At 54.2% G+C, this 16265-nt stretch overlaps 1 protein-coding gene across 1 annotated transcript; it reads left to right on the top strand.

Moving 5' to 3' along the window:
• Positions 1 to 1597: 1597 nt before the first annotated feature.
• TFF3 (trefoil factor 3) lies at positions 1598 to 4183 on the top strand. Its single transcript, XM_045284469.1, has 3 exons — positions 1598 to 1679; positions 2548 to 2694; positions 4040 to 4183. Exons 1-3 carry the CDS (start codon positions 1598 to 1600, stop codon positions 4051 to 4053), a joined length of 243 nt encoding a protein of 80 aa, XP_045140404.1. The 3' UTR covers positions 4054 to 4183.
• The last annotated feature ends 12082 nt before the right edge of the window (positions 4184 to 16265 follow it).

Below are 16265 nucleotides of genomic sequence, written 5' to 3'. Positions count from 1 at the left end.
ATCACTGTTCCCTTGTTCTTGGGTTTGTTAACACTCACTTCCTTTCCCTTGACCCCCCTCCCCCATGCCCCCAGAACCATCAGTCCCATTGTTTTCTTCTCGGGCTTGTTTAATCCCACCTCTTGTATAGGCCTACTGGGGAGAACTTTGGCAGGAACCTGACATTTTGAGCCTTCGTTTCTCCCTCCAGGAAATCGGCGCAATTGTTCCTATCTCATCTAGGTATGTTATCCAGAAACGGTTTCTTGCTATACAAGCAAGCTTCAAAATAGTTTGTGGGAAAATGGAATGAAAAGAGAAAGAAGTTTTTCCACCTACTTCTTGCTGTGGTTGTGGTTGTGATTCTCCGTCACACCACAGCCTCTCCAAACCATCCAAGTCCACTTCTCCTGCTGCGCAAACCATGTCTCTTGGTTTACGTGTTCTCTCGTCATGGTCTCCTACAGTATTTGTCTTGATGAGCTGTACCAGCTTGGCTGGGCGTACCATCTTCTACATGTGCCCATGTCCTGAGCGGTGTAACAGCTTCATCACTGGTTTCTCAGGGATGCCAGGTGTGTCTGTAGCAGAGTTCCTGGACCCAGTCCTGCATAGATGGGCATTTGGGTTGTTTCCATCTTTTTGCTGTTTTCCTGCAAAATTCTGGAAGTTCCCTCGGATGCACTCAGTTAAAGGTATATTCCATTAAAAGTACACGGGGGTGGTATATTTGGGGTAAGGCACTCTGGGTGCTTGAAACGCACCTACATCTGGAGAGAAGATTTCTGGGAGCAAAAGGTGACCCAGCGGGTGGTGAGCACGGACTCTCAGGACAGGGGGCTGTTTGATGGTTGGGCTTTTAAAAACCAAATGGATGTATTCCGTTGAGTTAGCGCGTCTCCAATAATTTTAACTGGAGATTCCCTGGGTGGTACAAATGGCTAACACCCACAGCTGCTAACTGGAAGGTTGGTGGTTCAAGTCCACCCAGAAGTGCCGTGGAGGGTAAACCTGGAGATTCACTTCTGAAAGACCAGCCTTTGGGACCCCATGAAGCACTGATCTGCTCAGATAGGCACGAGTTTGCTGTGTGTTGTGCTGATGGCAACTGATTTGAACAAATTCACCTAAAACTTTTATTGATGTGTGGTTAATAACAACTTTTTTCCGCCTCCCAAGTGTTGTGAGGGGAAAAAAAAACACGTCGCACGTAGGCTGACACATAGTTGTTTTTCAAGCATGAGACTGACCTGGAGGCTCCTGCTGAAGGTGCAATGTGTGGGCACCTGGGGGGCCGCACATTCTGGCCCCACAAGGAGCCCTTATCGTTTCTTCCCTGTGCAGGTGGATCCTGGGGTTGTCTGAGCCCCGCTCTCCCAGAGAGAAGTGCCAACAATACAGATAGAAATCTCCCCAGACAAACAGTGCCTTCTGAATCACCCTCTCTACTCTCGGTCAGACAATCTTTCTGTCCTTTCTGGGACTTGAAAACCCGAGCGAAACAGGCGGAGCAGGAGGTCCAGGTGGAGCCTCCCTGGGCCCCTGTGCAAACACCGGAGTATAAAGGCTGTTAGGCACCGGCCCCGGCAGCCTGCTGCGCCGCAGTCCCACGGGCACCATGGAGGCCCGAGCGCTCTGGCTGCTGGCCGTGGTCCTGGCCGGGGCGCTTTGCAGCTCCACTGGGGAATTTGTCGGCCTGTGTGAGTAGGTCTGAAAGGAGGTGGTGGCAGGGAGGACGCACAGCGAGTGAGGAGGACGGGAGAAACTCCAGGATCGGGGGTCTCTCCGTGGCCTGGCTTCCATGTCTGTTCAACAGATAATTGAGTAGATGCACACGGTTCTGGCCGTGGCCTTTCAAAGAAAGGCAGTGGTCTCACTGGACAGGCAAGGAGACCAAGGCTCATGCAAAGATCCATGATTTACCAAAAGCAGTCCTCCCCAGCCAGCCTCCAGAGGACCTCCTCCAGACCCCCACTATCCCAAGGCCTTCTTGCATTCCCGAGGCTTCTGGATTATAATGCATCTTCAGACTCATTGGGGCCTGTTTTTAAAATTAAAAAAGGAAAGATGTACGACAGCTAGTGATTATGTCAGGGCCGTTTTCAGTGCACACACGAGAAGAAGGAAGTGTGTTTGCTGACGGGAGATGTAGCTGTTCGCTTCATCCAAGTCTGACTCCATCAGAAAGGGGTTTTGTACGGGTGATGTTGGTGCTGTTGGGGGTAGGGGGAGAATGTGGGTTAGTGGTTCAAACCCATCGGCTGCTCTGAGGGAGAAAGAGGAGGCTTTCTGTTCCTGTCAAGACTTAAAGCCTCCGAAACCCACAGGGGCAGTTCTACTCTGTTCTGTAGGGTCTCCGTGCGTTCGAATCGAGTCCGTGGGAGTTTTGAGAGATGGCAGTGGGTTTGGATTGTGGACCAAGAAAGAGGCTATTGAGGGGCAGACGGGCTCTCTACCATTCCGATCTCTGGCTGATGGGGGTTGAGGGAGAGATGGCAGAAAGCAGCAAGCCGATGTGCTTCCAAACCTGTACGTGCTCCTGACACTAACTGGGCTTGTCTGGGACAGCGGACAACCAGTGTGCTGTGCCCGCCAAGGACAGAGTGGACTGCGGCTACCCCGAGGTCACCTCTGAGCAGTGCAACAGCAGAGGATGTTGCTTTGACTCCAGCATCCCCAGGGTGCCCTGGTGCTTCAAGCCGCTCCAAGAGACAGGTAAGCCCCACATGCCACTTTGGCCTTGGCAGTCACCCCCCACCCCTCCAAGGCTGCCCTAGGTAGCCCCTTCCTTGCTGGGCCCCCAGGTGGAGACACCAGGTCTCTCAGAAGCTGAGCCCTCCGAAGGTTCCCCCAGCACGGTCACCATGCACTGGGGGAGGCTTGTGGCCAGGGCAGCTGGTGGCCAGCCACTGTCGCCTCCTCTCCTCCTACCCAGGAGCTTGTGCAAAATGCATAAGCACAATCATTTTAGATTAGTACTCAAAATGAAGGTGAAAAATGAATCCAGACATAGGTAGATTTAGCAAGCTGGGTAGATTTCTGTGGCCATTTCAAGCAGGGACTAACCCAGAACCCTGGAGGACGTGCTCTCCCCATCAGACAGGGCGTGGGAGGCAGCTCTGGGCAGGTGCTTCCCTGCCCCATGGGGCCAACCCTGGTGAGATGACAGGTGGGTGCTGGAGGGCAGTGTCCCTGCCTGAGCCATGCTGTGCCCACTCTGCACCTGTCCCAGGCCACCTTGGGCAATGCTCTGCCGCCGTCATCTTGAGATTCTTCACCATTTTTAAGAACATTCTGCACTGGGCCCCTAACCAGGTCTCTGGACTTGGTCCAGTGCCTGCGCAGTTTCCTGCCAGGGGTCTTATCCCGCCGCCGTCCCTCCCCCTCAGCCTCCCCCTCTGACTCCGGACCTTCTCTACCTATTCCCCTCGCCTCCCCCTCCCTCTGTCAGTCACACAGCAGGGCGCTGCACAATTACCTCACCCCTCCCTGCCTAGGCAGGGCGTGCACCTGTTCAAGCAACAGATGGCTGCCCTGGCGCCCGGCGGGACTGCCCACCTCATCTGGGTCTTGGGGCAGGCTACAAGCCACCTGGCCTGTGTGGTGCCAGCCTACCTTCTAGAGCATACCTCAGGGCCACACGGGTCAGGATCCCTGCTGGGCCTGACCCCTGAGCCCTAGGGAGGAGGCCCGCCCTGAAGGCTCTTCCTCCTTCCCTGCAAACTGGGGAGGAGACCCAGGTAGGGCTTTAGGCCAGGGGAGAGTCGGCCTTTTGCCTCGTCCCTGACCTGGCTGTGCTGGGCTCTCCCATCTGAGACGCAGAGCCCTACCGGCCTGCCCACGTCCCCGGTATACATGTTGCTCCAGCCCCCCAGAGCCTGCTACCTCACCTGCTTTTGTTTTTGTTTTTTTTTTTGGGGGGGGGGTTGTTTGAGGTGGGGAGGGGGGCTCATCTCCATCCATCCCTGGGGTCTTCGGGGAGCAGGTGGGGCTGCGGGGCACTGTGACCCCAAGCCCGTCTTCCCCTTGAGGCTCACAGAGACCCTCTGCTTGCTTTCAGAGTGCACTTTTTGAAGTTCTGCCCGCTGACCATGGACACCTTCAGATGTGAACATCCTCCCTGGGAGCGCTCTGCGCCCCCCCTTCCCTCCAGGGTGTCCTGGGTCCCCAACCCCCTGTTCCTGCTTCACCCTCGGGAGCCCCGTGTTCAGGAATAAAGCCTCCACTGCGGCCTGGGGCGCTATGCTGCTGTGCTTTGTCTCCATTCTAAGCCCACCTCGTCGGGACGGGGTGTGAGCGTGAGGGTCCCAGACCTCCTTCGTGAGTGGAAAATTGTTCCCCAGTAGTTGCCTTGCCACGTGAACGTCACAATTCTCAAGCCCAGTGCGGGCCTAAGACATGTCTAAGGGGTTCCATTCTCCCTCGACCTTGAGAAAAAGACTTCCCGTGCACAATTAAAGAAAGGACAAGATGGTCGCAGCTTCCCTCGAACCAGCCAGTGAGGCCATCCCGTGGGCCGTGATTTTATTCTGGGATCTATTTGCAAATCAGGTGGAATGGTTGTGACACTTTAGGGTTTTGGGGGGTTTTACTGCTTTTTTCTTTGGTTTTGGTTGTTAAAACCCCACGGCAGCTATGAGGTTCATGGGAGTGCAAAACAGTGAAGACGTGTTCCGCTAGCTACAACCAGGAAGGCTGAGGCACCGCGGATGAAAGGCCTGGCAGCCTGCTGGTGAAAATGCCGCCATGGCAGCCCTGAAGGAAGGAGCCCATGCTTCTCAGATGCACACAGCCCCGCTGGCGCCTGGTTTCAACGGGGCCCCAGGGGATCCCGCACAGGAGGCCTTGGCAAGCTTTAGGTCCTCAAGTTGCCCACCTCCCTCGCTCTCCCTCCCACGGGCTCTTTGCAGAAGCACCAGGAGAACTGGTCGTGGGAAGCTGAACAGGCTCAGGCTGGCGCTTTTACAGCGAGTCTGCTCAGGGGACCGTCTTCACACCACAGGCCCACAATTCCACCCGGCTCCTGCACATCCTGCGTGGCCAGGATGGTGCCGCTTCTGGGGGTGGGGTCCTGAGCAGAGCCCCAGGAAGTTCAATGCCAGGGGCTGCCCAGTGGACTCCTGCTCCCTCCAGGCATCCCCGCCCTGTGCCAGAGCACAGCCTTGCGCCCCAGTGTTCCCAGTGGCTGACCTTCTGGAAGGAGGTGACCAGACTTGTCTTGCGAGGTGCTCACAAGTGGACCCCAGCCATCTGCCCTAAGGCTAGAAGCACAGCACATTCGTGGTTGTTCCCATGCAGTGCGCGCACGCACGTGCACACACACACACCCTTACCCACCTTGAACTGTCACTATCTTTGTCCTACACAAGAGACCACCAGGGAGTACTCCAAACGTCACCTGGTGAGAGAGGGTGATGTTGGGGTGACCTGATCTCTAACTCCAAAGCCCATGGGGGTTCCCCACAAGGATCCTGATTGACTCTGAGTCCCCCAGATCAATTCTGGCAGTGACCTCTTCACGTTTCTGCCACGCTGGCCATGCCCAGCCCTGGGGGCCAGGTCTGATGCTGGAGGGGTCTGAGGTGGTGCACAGCCCCTGGACCTCAGTGTCAGGCCCTTCTCCAGCAGTGGGTCTGAGGTACACTCCCTTCCACCCCTATCCACCAGAGAATCTTCCAGATACCCCTTCCTGTCCCTCTGTGCCCTGGCCCCTCCAGCATTCTTGAACCCCATCTTTTAGCTCACCCCCAAGACTGCAGGGCTGGCCCATCCCCTGCTGAGCTCAGGGCCGGAGGCTGGACTCTGATGGGTGTACTCTTGCGCACCGACCCTTGGGCACCAGGGAGGCCATGGGGAAGGCAGTCAAAAGTGACTGACTGTCTGGTGGCATAGTACTTATGAGTTGGGCTGCTAAGCGCGAGTTCAGCAGTTCAAAACCATCAGCGGCTCATGGGAGAATGACAGGGCTTTCTACTCACATGAAGAATTAAAGTCCAGGGACTCCACAGGGGCAGTTCTACCCTGTCCTGTAGGGTCACTAAGAGCCAGTATTAACTGGAGAGCAGTGAGTTTGGTTCACTAAGGAAGGAAAGGGGACAGTGGTAGCTCCCCCACTCATCTAGGGGCACCTCATGTGAAGCTTTCTTTCAAGTCTTTTTCTCCCATGGGCCCCGGGGAAGGAAACAATGAGAGTCTGTGGGTCACAAGAATCTAAGGGAGGGCCCTGGATGGCCCCAGTAGCTGCTGGCATGCATGCTCTACAGCCGGACAAGCACCCCACAGGAAGGGTTTGACCCCTTATAAAAATGGGGTATTTGGGTGCCATATCTGCCTGGGTCAGAAGCAGGTCCCAGAGGGCATCTCAGCTGTTGGGACTTCTCCAACTACTTGGGGTGCTGTCTTCTGGTCACTTGCCAGAGTGGGCACATCTTTGGGAACATGGTGGGCCCCCCATTTGCTGGCTGTTCACAGGCCCCGTTCTGAGAAGCCTGTCTGCCAGGAGCTTGAAATGATCACCCAGGGTCCGATGCAACCACTGGTACCGACACCACCCCAGCCCAAGAGCCTCATTGGGCTACCTCCTAGGTCAGGGACTGGAAAAGCGGGCAGGTGGATGGGTGGCTGGCACAGCCCCTGACAGCTCCCACAGCTGAGCTGCAGTGCCTTCCAGCTGAGCACAAACGACTCCACAGAACTTAAACCTCTGAACCAGGAGTCAGGATACAAAACGCCAGTATCCAGTAAAACATGGACATTGTCCAACCACAGACGTGACCACATGGCCCCATCTGCTGGTCAAGACGTGGAACTGCGGCTCTTTGTTCATCCCAGCTTAATCCTGCCCCAGTGACCCCTCTCACCTTGTAGATGAGACAAGTTTATGGATGAAGGCACTTCAGCTTCCCAACACCACCTAAATCCAGAGCAAAGCCCATTCCCGTAGATCTTCTGCCCCAGTCCCAATCTGAACAACCCTCTATTAAGATGCCCTCATGATGTGGGGTTGGTATCTTTATGCCATCTCTCACCCAACTTTGCTTAACAGCAGGGCTGTCCCTGGTGGTCTGAAGCCAGAGGTCAGTGGCAGGCCCCAGACCCCATCACTCCTCTCTACAAATCTGCTCCTGTGCTCCCTCCTGCCTGCTCCCCTCTAGGGCTTGGTGGGTGGCCATGGGGTGAGGTGGGGATCAAGAAGAAGGAGCTGTTTGAACCAGTGGTCCTTAGAGGGGGCTGTGCTGCCCAGAGCATGTCTGCCAATGTGTGGGTGAGGTCCGAGCATCATCTGATCAGGTGGGGGGTGGGGGGGGGTGAGTGTCCCTGGGAGCCCAGACTCTGCCCTTACTCTGGCACCTCTGAAAAGTGCGTTGGGGTGAAAGCTCTAATCCTCTCTGCCAGCTAAAGTCAAGAAATAGGGTGCTAAGCCACACCTCAAGTCTGGAGGGTCATGGACCCTGAGCCCCTGCCCCAGCCCAAGTACAAACTCCCACATCCTGGCTGGGTTTACAAATAACGACACCCCAAAAGTCAGAAACCAAACCCACTGCCATCAAGTCAATTGATTCATAGCAACCCTACATGAGGTTTCTGAGACTGTATATCTTTCTGGGAGTAAAGAGCTTTTTCTTCTAAGGAGCGGCTGGCCAGTTTGAACGGCCAACCTTCTGACTTCTGATTTCTGCCAATTAAGGGGAAAATTCATTTTGCTAGAAAATGGATCCCACGGCCCAAGGGACAGGAAGCAGAAGCGGCAGGTCCAGAGGAGAACCTTCCTCGAGAGCCCACACAGAGTGCAAGCCTCCCCCTCCAGCCAGCCCCCCGACTGTGAGACCAGAGACCGCTGTGAGCGCCATCCACCGGGTCAGCGCTGCACGACTAGACAAGCACTGATCTGGGCACACTCTGAACGGGTGAAGGACATGGCATGGGCATGGCTGTCAGGTGCCACGTGTCGGTTCTGACCCGAGCGACCCTGTGCACAACAGAACAAACCACTGCATGGTTCTGTGCCATCCTCACCACAGTTCCTGTGCCTGAGCCCACTGCCGCAGTCTCTGTGTCGGTCCGTCCCCTGGAGAACCGCCTGAGGCATGTGAGACGAAGACAATGCATGGGCCTAGTCTCTCATTAAGATGTGCCCACAAACCTAACTGGACTTCCACTTCTCTTTGTGGGTTTTGCCAAGGTGGGGCAGTGGTCTGGCTTCTCTGCTCCGAAAATGGAGGGTCCACTTCCAAAGCCCACCCCCTCCCCCTGAAGGCTAAGGTGGGGGCTTACTCATTGGGTCAAGACCACTGGTCCTGCCCAGTGGCCTCTGAACTAGCCCTACTACCTTCCAGGTGGGTGGCCCCTCAGACCCCAGCCTTCCTCCCCCTGGGCTGGAGCCCAATGGGGCACAGGGTGTGTGCTCTGGGCTCTGCCGCTCCTGGCGGCAGCCTTCAGTCTTGTCTTGGGCTTTCCAGAGAGTAAGCTCCACACTCCTTCCCTCCGAGCCCCCGCTGTGCACGGGCCTAGTGCCCACCAGAGGGAGCCTTTGGGCACCTACGTCTCTCCCTCCACGGTTCCTCTGCTCCCCTCCAGATGCCGCCTCCAGGGGCATGCCAACAAAGCTACCCACAGAAGGGGAAGCTAGACAAACCAACTTGTCCAGGATCCGAGCTAGCGGGTCACTGGGCTGTGGATGCATTCACAGCTCCAGGGTACAGCAGCACTGGGCAGAGACCGACAGGCTGCTCGCTCCGGGGAAGGGCGAAAATGGGAAAGAAAATGCTGGGTGTGTCGGGCAGATCGGTGGAACTTCAACACATAAGCTTTCATAAAAGTCAAACTTCTGGAACGGATTGCTGTACATGCCTCGCTGTAACAAACAACCCGAGGGAGCTCCTGTTGCCCCTTACCTATCACAGGTGTGTCCCCCTCCACCCCGAGTCTCTGCCTAGCTGATCTCTGTGTGAGCCTTTCACCCGTAGCAGGTCCACACCTCCAGTCAGGAGCTCTGCTTCTGTCCATCGAACCGCGTTCAGATCTCCTGGGAGATGCTGTGGCTGTCCTTCAGCCTAGGTTTCCCGAAAGACTGCAGCTTACACTGCGTGTTGTGTAAAGGTGCACGTGTAAGACTGTTTTTCATACTCCCTCCTGAACGGAGTCATAGTGCATTGTTAGAAACAGCTTTGGGGGCACTGGAAAGCCAGTGGCTGGATGGATTTTGGAAGGCACTGCCTGCCACGATAGAAGCAAGAATGGACCCCCTGCCAGTCTGGGGTGGTATCTGCAATCTGGAGCAAATGAAGCCCAATCGGGTTGATGCTGAATGGGCTTCAAGGGAGCCTCCAGACTCAGAGAGGTGAGGAAGAAGAGCCTGGTGGTCTACTCCCCAAACTCAGCCCATGCAAACCCTATGGCTCACAGTGGCCCACGAGGCATCAGGTGACTGGGAGTGGGGCCAACGTGGTGGTAATTAACAAGGGAACCACTCTGTTACCAATGAAGACACGTGTGCATCGCATGGGATTCTGTTTTCCAGTTGGGAGGCTGAGGGTCATGGTTTTGTGGGACATTCCAGTTGATTGGCCTAATGTGGACTGTGGAGTTTCTGTTCTGGCTTCTAGCTGTTGTATAGGGTGTGAGGTGGAAGGCCTGGGAGCAGCCATCCACGTCTAAGAGGTCTCTGTTTGTTAGAAGCAACAGAGTAAGGCGAATCAGAAGTTGATGGGGGAAACGGACACGGAGCCAGCCACCTCCAGCAACAACTGGCCCCTCTGCCATGAGACCGGAAGAAGTGGATGGTGCCCAGCTATCCCGGCTGAGGAGAGAGCCAGCTCAAGGCTTCTGCAGAAGACTCATGATCAAAGGGGGGAAAGCCAGGGACAGAATTTCAAATTCTCAAGGAATCTAGACTTCCTGGAGCCACTGAGGCCAAATGACCCCTGAAAGGATCACCCTGAGCATTGGACCCAACCTTGGACCCAAACTAGGCCCTCAAGCCATCTTGGATCCAAATAATACTTTAGCCTAATTAGAGAAGAGAGTCTGCAGTAAGCATATAATTCTTTAACATAATTACCCATGTGTCATTGAGCTGGCAAACCATAATTCCAAAGGATAGGTAGGTGAGAAGTTTAGGAGGAGCTGTGAGTTTGTGTTCATGATGGGGAGGTCGTTGGCAAGTGGCACCACTTGCAGGGCATAAACCACGTCACTGAACTGTACAAGCAGAAGCTGTGTCAGTGGGGCATGTTCTGCTCTGTATGTTTTCAATAGACAGACAGATGACAGCAGACGTCAGTGTAAGGGGAATCGAGCCCAGGGGAACCCCAGGCTTAGTTCCATCAGCAGATCCGGGGGTGGACGCTGCTGAAAGCCAACACAGAGACAGAGAAATCTGAAAATAATGATGCTTTATTTGGTTTATGTCACATTTCCATAAATGTCATCTAAGTTCAGAAAACAAAGTTCAAGTCTGCAAAAAATGCACATACAAATCTTCTAAGGCAGTGTAACTCCAGAGAAATATACACAGCAGGACAGTGGTCTTTAAGAGTTAGAATGCCCACATCCTAGGGTGTGCTCGGGGGTGGTCCCAATGGAGGAAATCAGCAAAGGCAAAAAGCACCCCAAAGAGCCGGTGTTCTTTTAAAATAGCTATACTTAGATATGTACGTAGGCATACGTGTCGTGTGTATCTACAACAGTGCAAATCTCTCACAGCGTGCAAGCGACAGGGTCCCCTAAGGTGGCGTAGCTAGATCAAGGCCAGTTATCCACATAGCATGATATCAAAACAGGTATTACATCATTACATATTAGATATACAGGTATATGCACAGGTTTGCACGCTGATTAAAAGTTTTACTTGCATTGACTCTTGCTTTGGAAGGAGTAACAGGAAGAACATCAAATTCCTCATCAGATAAAAAGGGACAGTTCACGACAGGGTCAACCAAGATCGAGTACTGCACCAATATATCTAAAATAGAAAACAAACAGGAGGGAAGGAGGCCACGGACTAAGGACAGAAAGGAAGGAAGGGAAAAAACATAACAAGACCACAAAGCAGTCCCCATCTGCATCTTCCCCTGAGGGAACCTCAGGCTCTACAGATGGAAAACCCGTTAAGTGGATTCTGCGGTCTGGTTTATGGGCAATTTGGATGAGGGGATGCTTGGCGGCTGTTTTCAGTGGTCCGGCGCGGTTATGAAAGCTCGGGCAGCCTGTGTTCCCAAAGTTTGACGAGAGACCACCAGCACGGGGACAGACTCGGACAGAATGCAAAAGGTACAGAAGTCGAATCGCCACCGTACTGGGACGCAAACCAGGGTACAGGACTGTTCAGACAGGGCTACCCGGGGGTCTCCAGGATGCTATACAGACAGGGCTCCCAGCCTTCTGGCCCCAGAATCCATGACTTACAAACCGTCTTGAAGATCATATGCCATGGCCTTCAATGTCCTGAACATTTTAACCAGGAGGACACATTCAGGGGTCCCTAGGAGGGGGGATGATCTTGGTGAATTCTCCCCAAGATTCAAAACGTGATGATGTTACCAGTCCTAGGCAATATCCCACGCCCCCTGCCGCCATCCCAGCAAACACCCTTTTGGCAAACCTGGTTTCCCCCTCAGCTCCATGTAGCCACTATGCGAAGGGAAGACCCTGCCGGAAGGGGCTCAGGGCTGCTCTGCACTGGGGCAGGGAAAGGTGAAGCCTCATGAGGGGCTTCCTCCAAGGGGGAAGGGGGAGGGGGAAGTGGGCCATAGAGATGCCACTCGCAGAGCCCCCTCCCCTCCGTCTCCACCCAGCCCACCCGAGTGCCTGCAGGTGCAAGGGATGATTCTTCCTGGCACATAAAACCCCGATGCCCTGGCGGGCTGGGCAGAGGTAACCGCAGGTGGTTAGGAGGACTCAGAGAGCAGATCTCAGCAGGGCACCAAAGGATATAAAATAGATGTCATCTCCAGGTGCACATCATCACAGGGCCCTTCATGTCTGCAATTCTTGGGCAAGGTGAATGCCAAAGGAACCCATTGGGGACCAGCAGGATGCGCTTCCTGTGCATCCAGGGCAGACATGCCATGCAGAGGCTGGCTCCGCTCCCTGAGCACCATCATTCTGTGTTCTGCTCTATTTTATTTGTGTGATTCAGGATGGCACCGGTGTCAAGATTTGGGCTTCCCTCTTCAAGGCTAAAAGACTGCCCCAAACAATACAACCAACCCACAGGTACCTCTGCCCCTGTCCTGCCCTGGGGTCGGGAAGGGTGGTAGCCAGAGACGTCTCTTCCCAGGAAATGAGACAGACCATGCACACGGCGGAGCCCCTGGCCAGCCCTGCATGGCAGCCATGCCATCTGCTCCCTCCCCCCTCTCCCCTCTCCAGTGTTGCAATGGCCACACTATCATGGGGAAGTCCCAGTGCTGCTGGGTGCCCCCAAGCAGGCCAGGGTGCATGGATTCAGGTGGCCTTCTCCTTTTCCATGCAGAGCCCACCCGGACCCACTGCTGCCCGGGAGATTCCGACGCATGCCTTCCTGTGTGTTACAGAGAACTGAGTCTTCTTGCCTGTCTCTTGGATGGAAGCAGAGAGCCAGACCTTTCTTAGGCAGTTCTGCTGGGTCAGTAGTTGGGCGCATTAGGTTTGAGGCCCGGGAGACGTTAGTGCTCCACACTGCACTATTTAGGTAAGCTATATGCAGAGCATGAACCCTCGTGGCACAGCTGCTTAAGCACTCGACTGCTAACTGAAAAGTCAGCAGTTCAAACCCAGCAGTCACTTTGAGGGACAAAGTCGAGGCTGTCTGCTCCAATAAACAGTCTAGGAAAGCCTATGGACCAGTTCCCGGGGTGGCTATGCGTCAGAATGGACCGGAAGAGCGTGCACTTGGTATACAAAGCAGGTGTCCCTCACTGCCCACAGGGACTCAAATGCTGATTCTAAGGACTGATTTCACCTTGGGTTGAGAGGCCGATCCCTGGTTCAGAGAGAATACACAAAAATGGGCCTGCCGTAAACCCTTCCTTCTCCTCAAAGATGACAGGAAAACGGAGTGCGGAAAGACCTAGAAGAGTGATCGAGGAGGAGCGCACCTGTGTGTCATCTCCACATTTGACTCCTGCCAGGAGGCCGAACACTAGCCCCGGGGCTGTGGGGCCCTTGGCTCTGCTTCCGGTCCCAGGGAGAGTCCCACAGTGGGTCAGCCCCAGAGGTGGGCGTTGGAAGCAAAATCATGCCCACCTGTGCAGAGATGACAATCTCCCAGGGCGCAAATTCCTTAATGAAAGACAAGGAATTAGTGAGAGCCAGGGACCCTGAAGGAACATGACTGTCGGTCTCCTGGGAGGCGGCGTGAGCTGATCCGCAAGCACTGCCAGGGGAACCAGATTTGCCTCCATGGGCACCCCTGGCTGTGCTCAGTGCCCATCTCTGCCGGGGCTGGCAGGGCCTTAGGGGCCATTTGAAGACCAGCTGGGGACTGTACACAAGCAGGCACACTGCTGCTTCCCTGGAGGTGGGTGGGAAGCCCGTCTGGCAGGCCCTACACAATCTATTCAAAGGCCTGCCGTGTCCACGCGTCCGGGGAACAGACGGCAGCACTGCACACTGGCTCGTTACGTCCTGCTCAGGTGGACTTTGGAAAGGGAGGGCTTATCCTCAGTCAGGGATAGCAGGGCCTGCGGAGCGGGTTCCCCCAAACTAGAACAGGAGCGAGGGTCTCCCTCTGCTGGGCCCACCCCCCTAGCCCGCCTCGATGGTGACCATTGCAAAGGTGGAAACAAGCTGGAGAGAAGGAGTTTGGGGCTGCGGTGACCTTTCCATGACCATCCCAGCGAGCTCTGCTCCTGAACCACTGAGGTCACAGCCAAGGTGATTCCCTAAGGGGGAGGGGGAGGAGGGGAGGGCCGGGGGGTGGGGGTGGGGAGGGGGGTACAAAACTTGACAACAACTGCACATAAAACATACAGCTCGGTGCTAGTGAAGGGTTATTATTTACAGGCGTGTTAGCCAGCAACACGAAGTCATTCATCAAAACTCCGACGAGGCATACATGGTATATTCCAAAATCCCACCGGGCCGGGGAACATTCAAGCAAATCATTGGAAGCATTTAACACTGAACACAAATAAAAAGTGTCATAGAAAATATTTTATTTGCAATCTAGGTGTGAAAAGACCCTGGCACTGGAGTCACAGGCACCCACACCCTTCCTTCCCTGTGCAGGGGTCTTGATTCTTTTTTGTCACACTGCGGATTTCGCTGCATTTGATGAAAGCCTGACTTAGTGGGGGGTTGAGGATACCTTTCCCATCTGCACCACAGCCTGTGGGAGAAGGCCCTCTTTCCTTCTTGGGGTAAAGGATGACGGAGTGAAGATTTAAGGCTGATCTACGGAGCCGATGACCATAGGATAATACTATGAAACCACTGGGGAAACAAGCCTGCATGGGTGCGTGCATGCATGTGTGTGTGCGCGCACAGGCACAGACATGCACGCCCGCCCATCTCCACACTGTGCTATTCCCAGGCGGCCTGCAGCAGGGAGCTTTGACAAGGCCAGGGCAGAAGAAGGCACTGCCCCACTGAGACAAGGAGTGAGACCAGACCCGCATGGACCCCTTGGGGGACCCTGGGTGCTCCCAGTCATTGCAGGGGTGAGGAGCAATGGCCTCTCTCCCATCTCAGCCACCTCAGCAAGTCTGGAACAGAGAATCAAACTAACAGCATCTCAACCCATAATGCACCTTCTTTCTCACAAAGTGACTTCAGGCCCATCTGTACAATTACGAATAGGAGGCAGTGTGGTAGGGAATACCAGAGGGATTCTAGGGGTTAGACGTGGATTCAAATTCCACTCCTCCCCTTTCCCAGCTCTGGGATCCTGGGTGCATTCCTGAGCCTTTCCCAGCCTCAGTGTTCCCATCTGAAAGGGCATGAGTGGGTATTTTCCTTTGAGAGTTGACCAATGACCTACAGAGAACACATCATGTCAGAGGGGCACTCTCTGACTTCACCCCCAGCACAGCTCCTCACACTCAGTATGTGATTGCCGATCGTGAACCAGTCATCTGGTCTCCTCCCAGTCCACACTAGAGGGTGCTGGGAGGGCAGGCCCACGTCCACATTTCCACCCTATTGAACCCCTAATACCCGGACCCTCCCCAACACGTGGAAATGGGTTGGTCCCTTTTTGCTGCCTGAGTAAATTGACTATGGAATTCCTAAGGCATTCTGCTAATCCCTGGGCACTTAACAAGGAACTGTGCTCTACAAATAGGTGCTCTCCGCTTTATACTTCCACTGAAATGGCCCAAGGTAGATTTTGCCCCATGGACACACAGCCTGCTGAGCCCCTGGGGCTGTCTGTCTCAGGTGTGGGAACTGGCCTTCCTGCATATCTCTTGAACTTTAAATCCCATCTCCTGGTCTGAAGACCTGTCTCTAAGACCAGGACATCAGATCTTAGCATCAGCTAGGGCAAAGGACTTCCTGGTTACTTCTCTTTTCCCTCCTTCTCAGGAGTTTCCACTGCGTCGATGCAGGGACTTTGGGAAGAATGCAAGTCCCTAGTTGATAATGAGCATGCCTGGAAGGAGGAGAGACACAGGCTACTTCCCTGTGGATGAAGACTAAAGCAGGGCTCCTCAAACTACGGCCCGCGGCCCACATGCGGCCTGCCGAGGACATTTATCCGGCCCGCTGGGTGTTTTTGCCCTGTTTGTTATTTTTACTTCAAAATAAGATATGTGCAGTGTGCATAGGAATTTCTTCATAGTTTTTTTAAAAACTATAGTCCGGCCCTCCAATGGGTCTGAGGGACAGTGAACTGGCCTCCTGTTTAAAAAGTTTGAGGGCCCCTGCTCTAAAGGCTTAGCTCGCCAGGTTGCCTGGGTGATCAGAAGCTTTCATAGAGCAGTGTTGGGGTCCACTGCTGCTCCATCCATCTCCTGAAGAGTTCCACTTCAAAGTGATGCTCTTTGGACTTTAAAAACAAATCTTATTGCTACTAACAATTAAGGAGGCTGTATAGCTTTTATGCAAGGTTAAATCCTTCCTAAGAAATGAAGAAACTCAACCAGAGATAAAAGGCATATCTGGGTCCTTACCTCGAGAATTAAACATGATTTATAACTGGAAAGTTTGTGTGGGTTTAAACTCCAACATATGAAAGAGACTATATCATCAGGTTTAGAGGGGGAAAAAAATTAAATACTTGGAATGCTAGGCCATTATAAAATAAGGTGCTTTATGTATCTAGCTTGTAACAGAGAGCAGAGGGTACATATCTGGAAATCAAA

This window comes from Echinops telfairi, unplaced genomic scaffold (assembly GCF_000313985.2).
Source record: "Echinops telfairi isolate 266 unplaced genomic scaffold, ASM31398v2 ScPeMD7_7469;HRSCAF=8507_0, whole genome shotgun sequence".
NCBI classification, from domain to species: Eukaryota; Metazoa; Chordata; class Mammalia; order Afrosoricida; family Tenrecidae; genus Echinops; species Echinops telfairi.
Note: the sequence above shows the minus strand (reverse complement) of the source record. Positions and strands in the feature narration are given on the sequence as shown.

Bases quoted from the DNA above. Each gene is read 5' to 3' on its own strand.
- TFF3 (XM_045284469.1), top strand. From the start codon at position 1,598: ATGGAGGCCCGAGCGCTCTGGCTGCTGGCCGTGGTCCTGGCCGGGGCG. The intron at 1,680-2,547 runs GTGAGTAGGTCT...TGTCTGGGACAG, and splicing joins TGGGGAATTTGTCGGCCTGT to CGGACAACCAGTGTGCTGTG.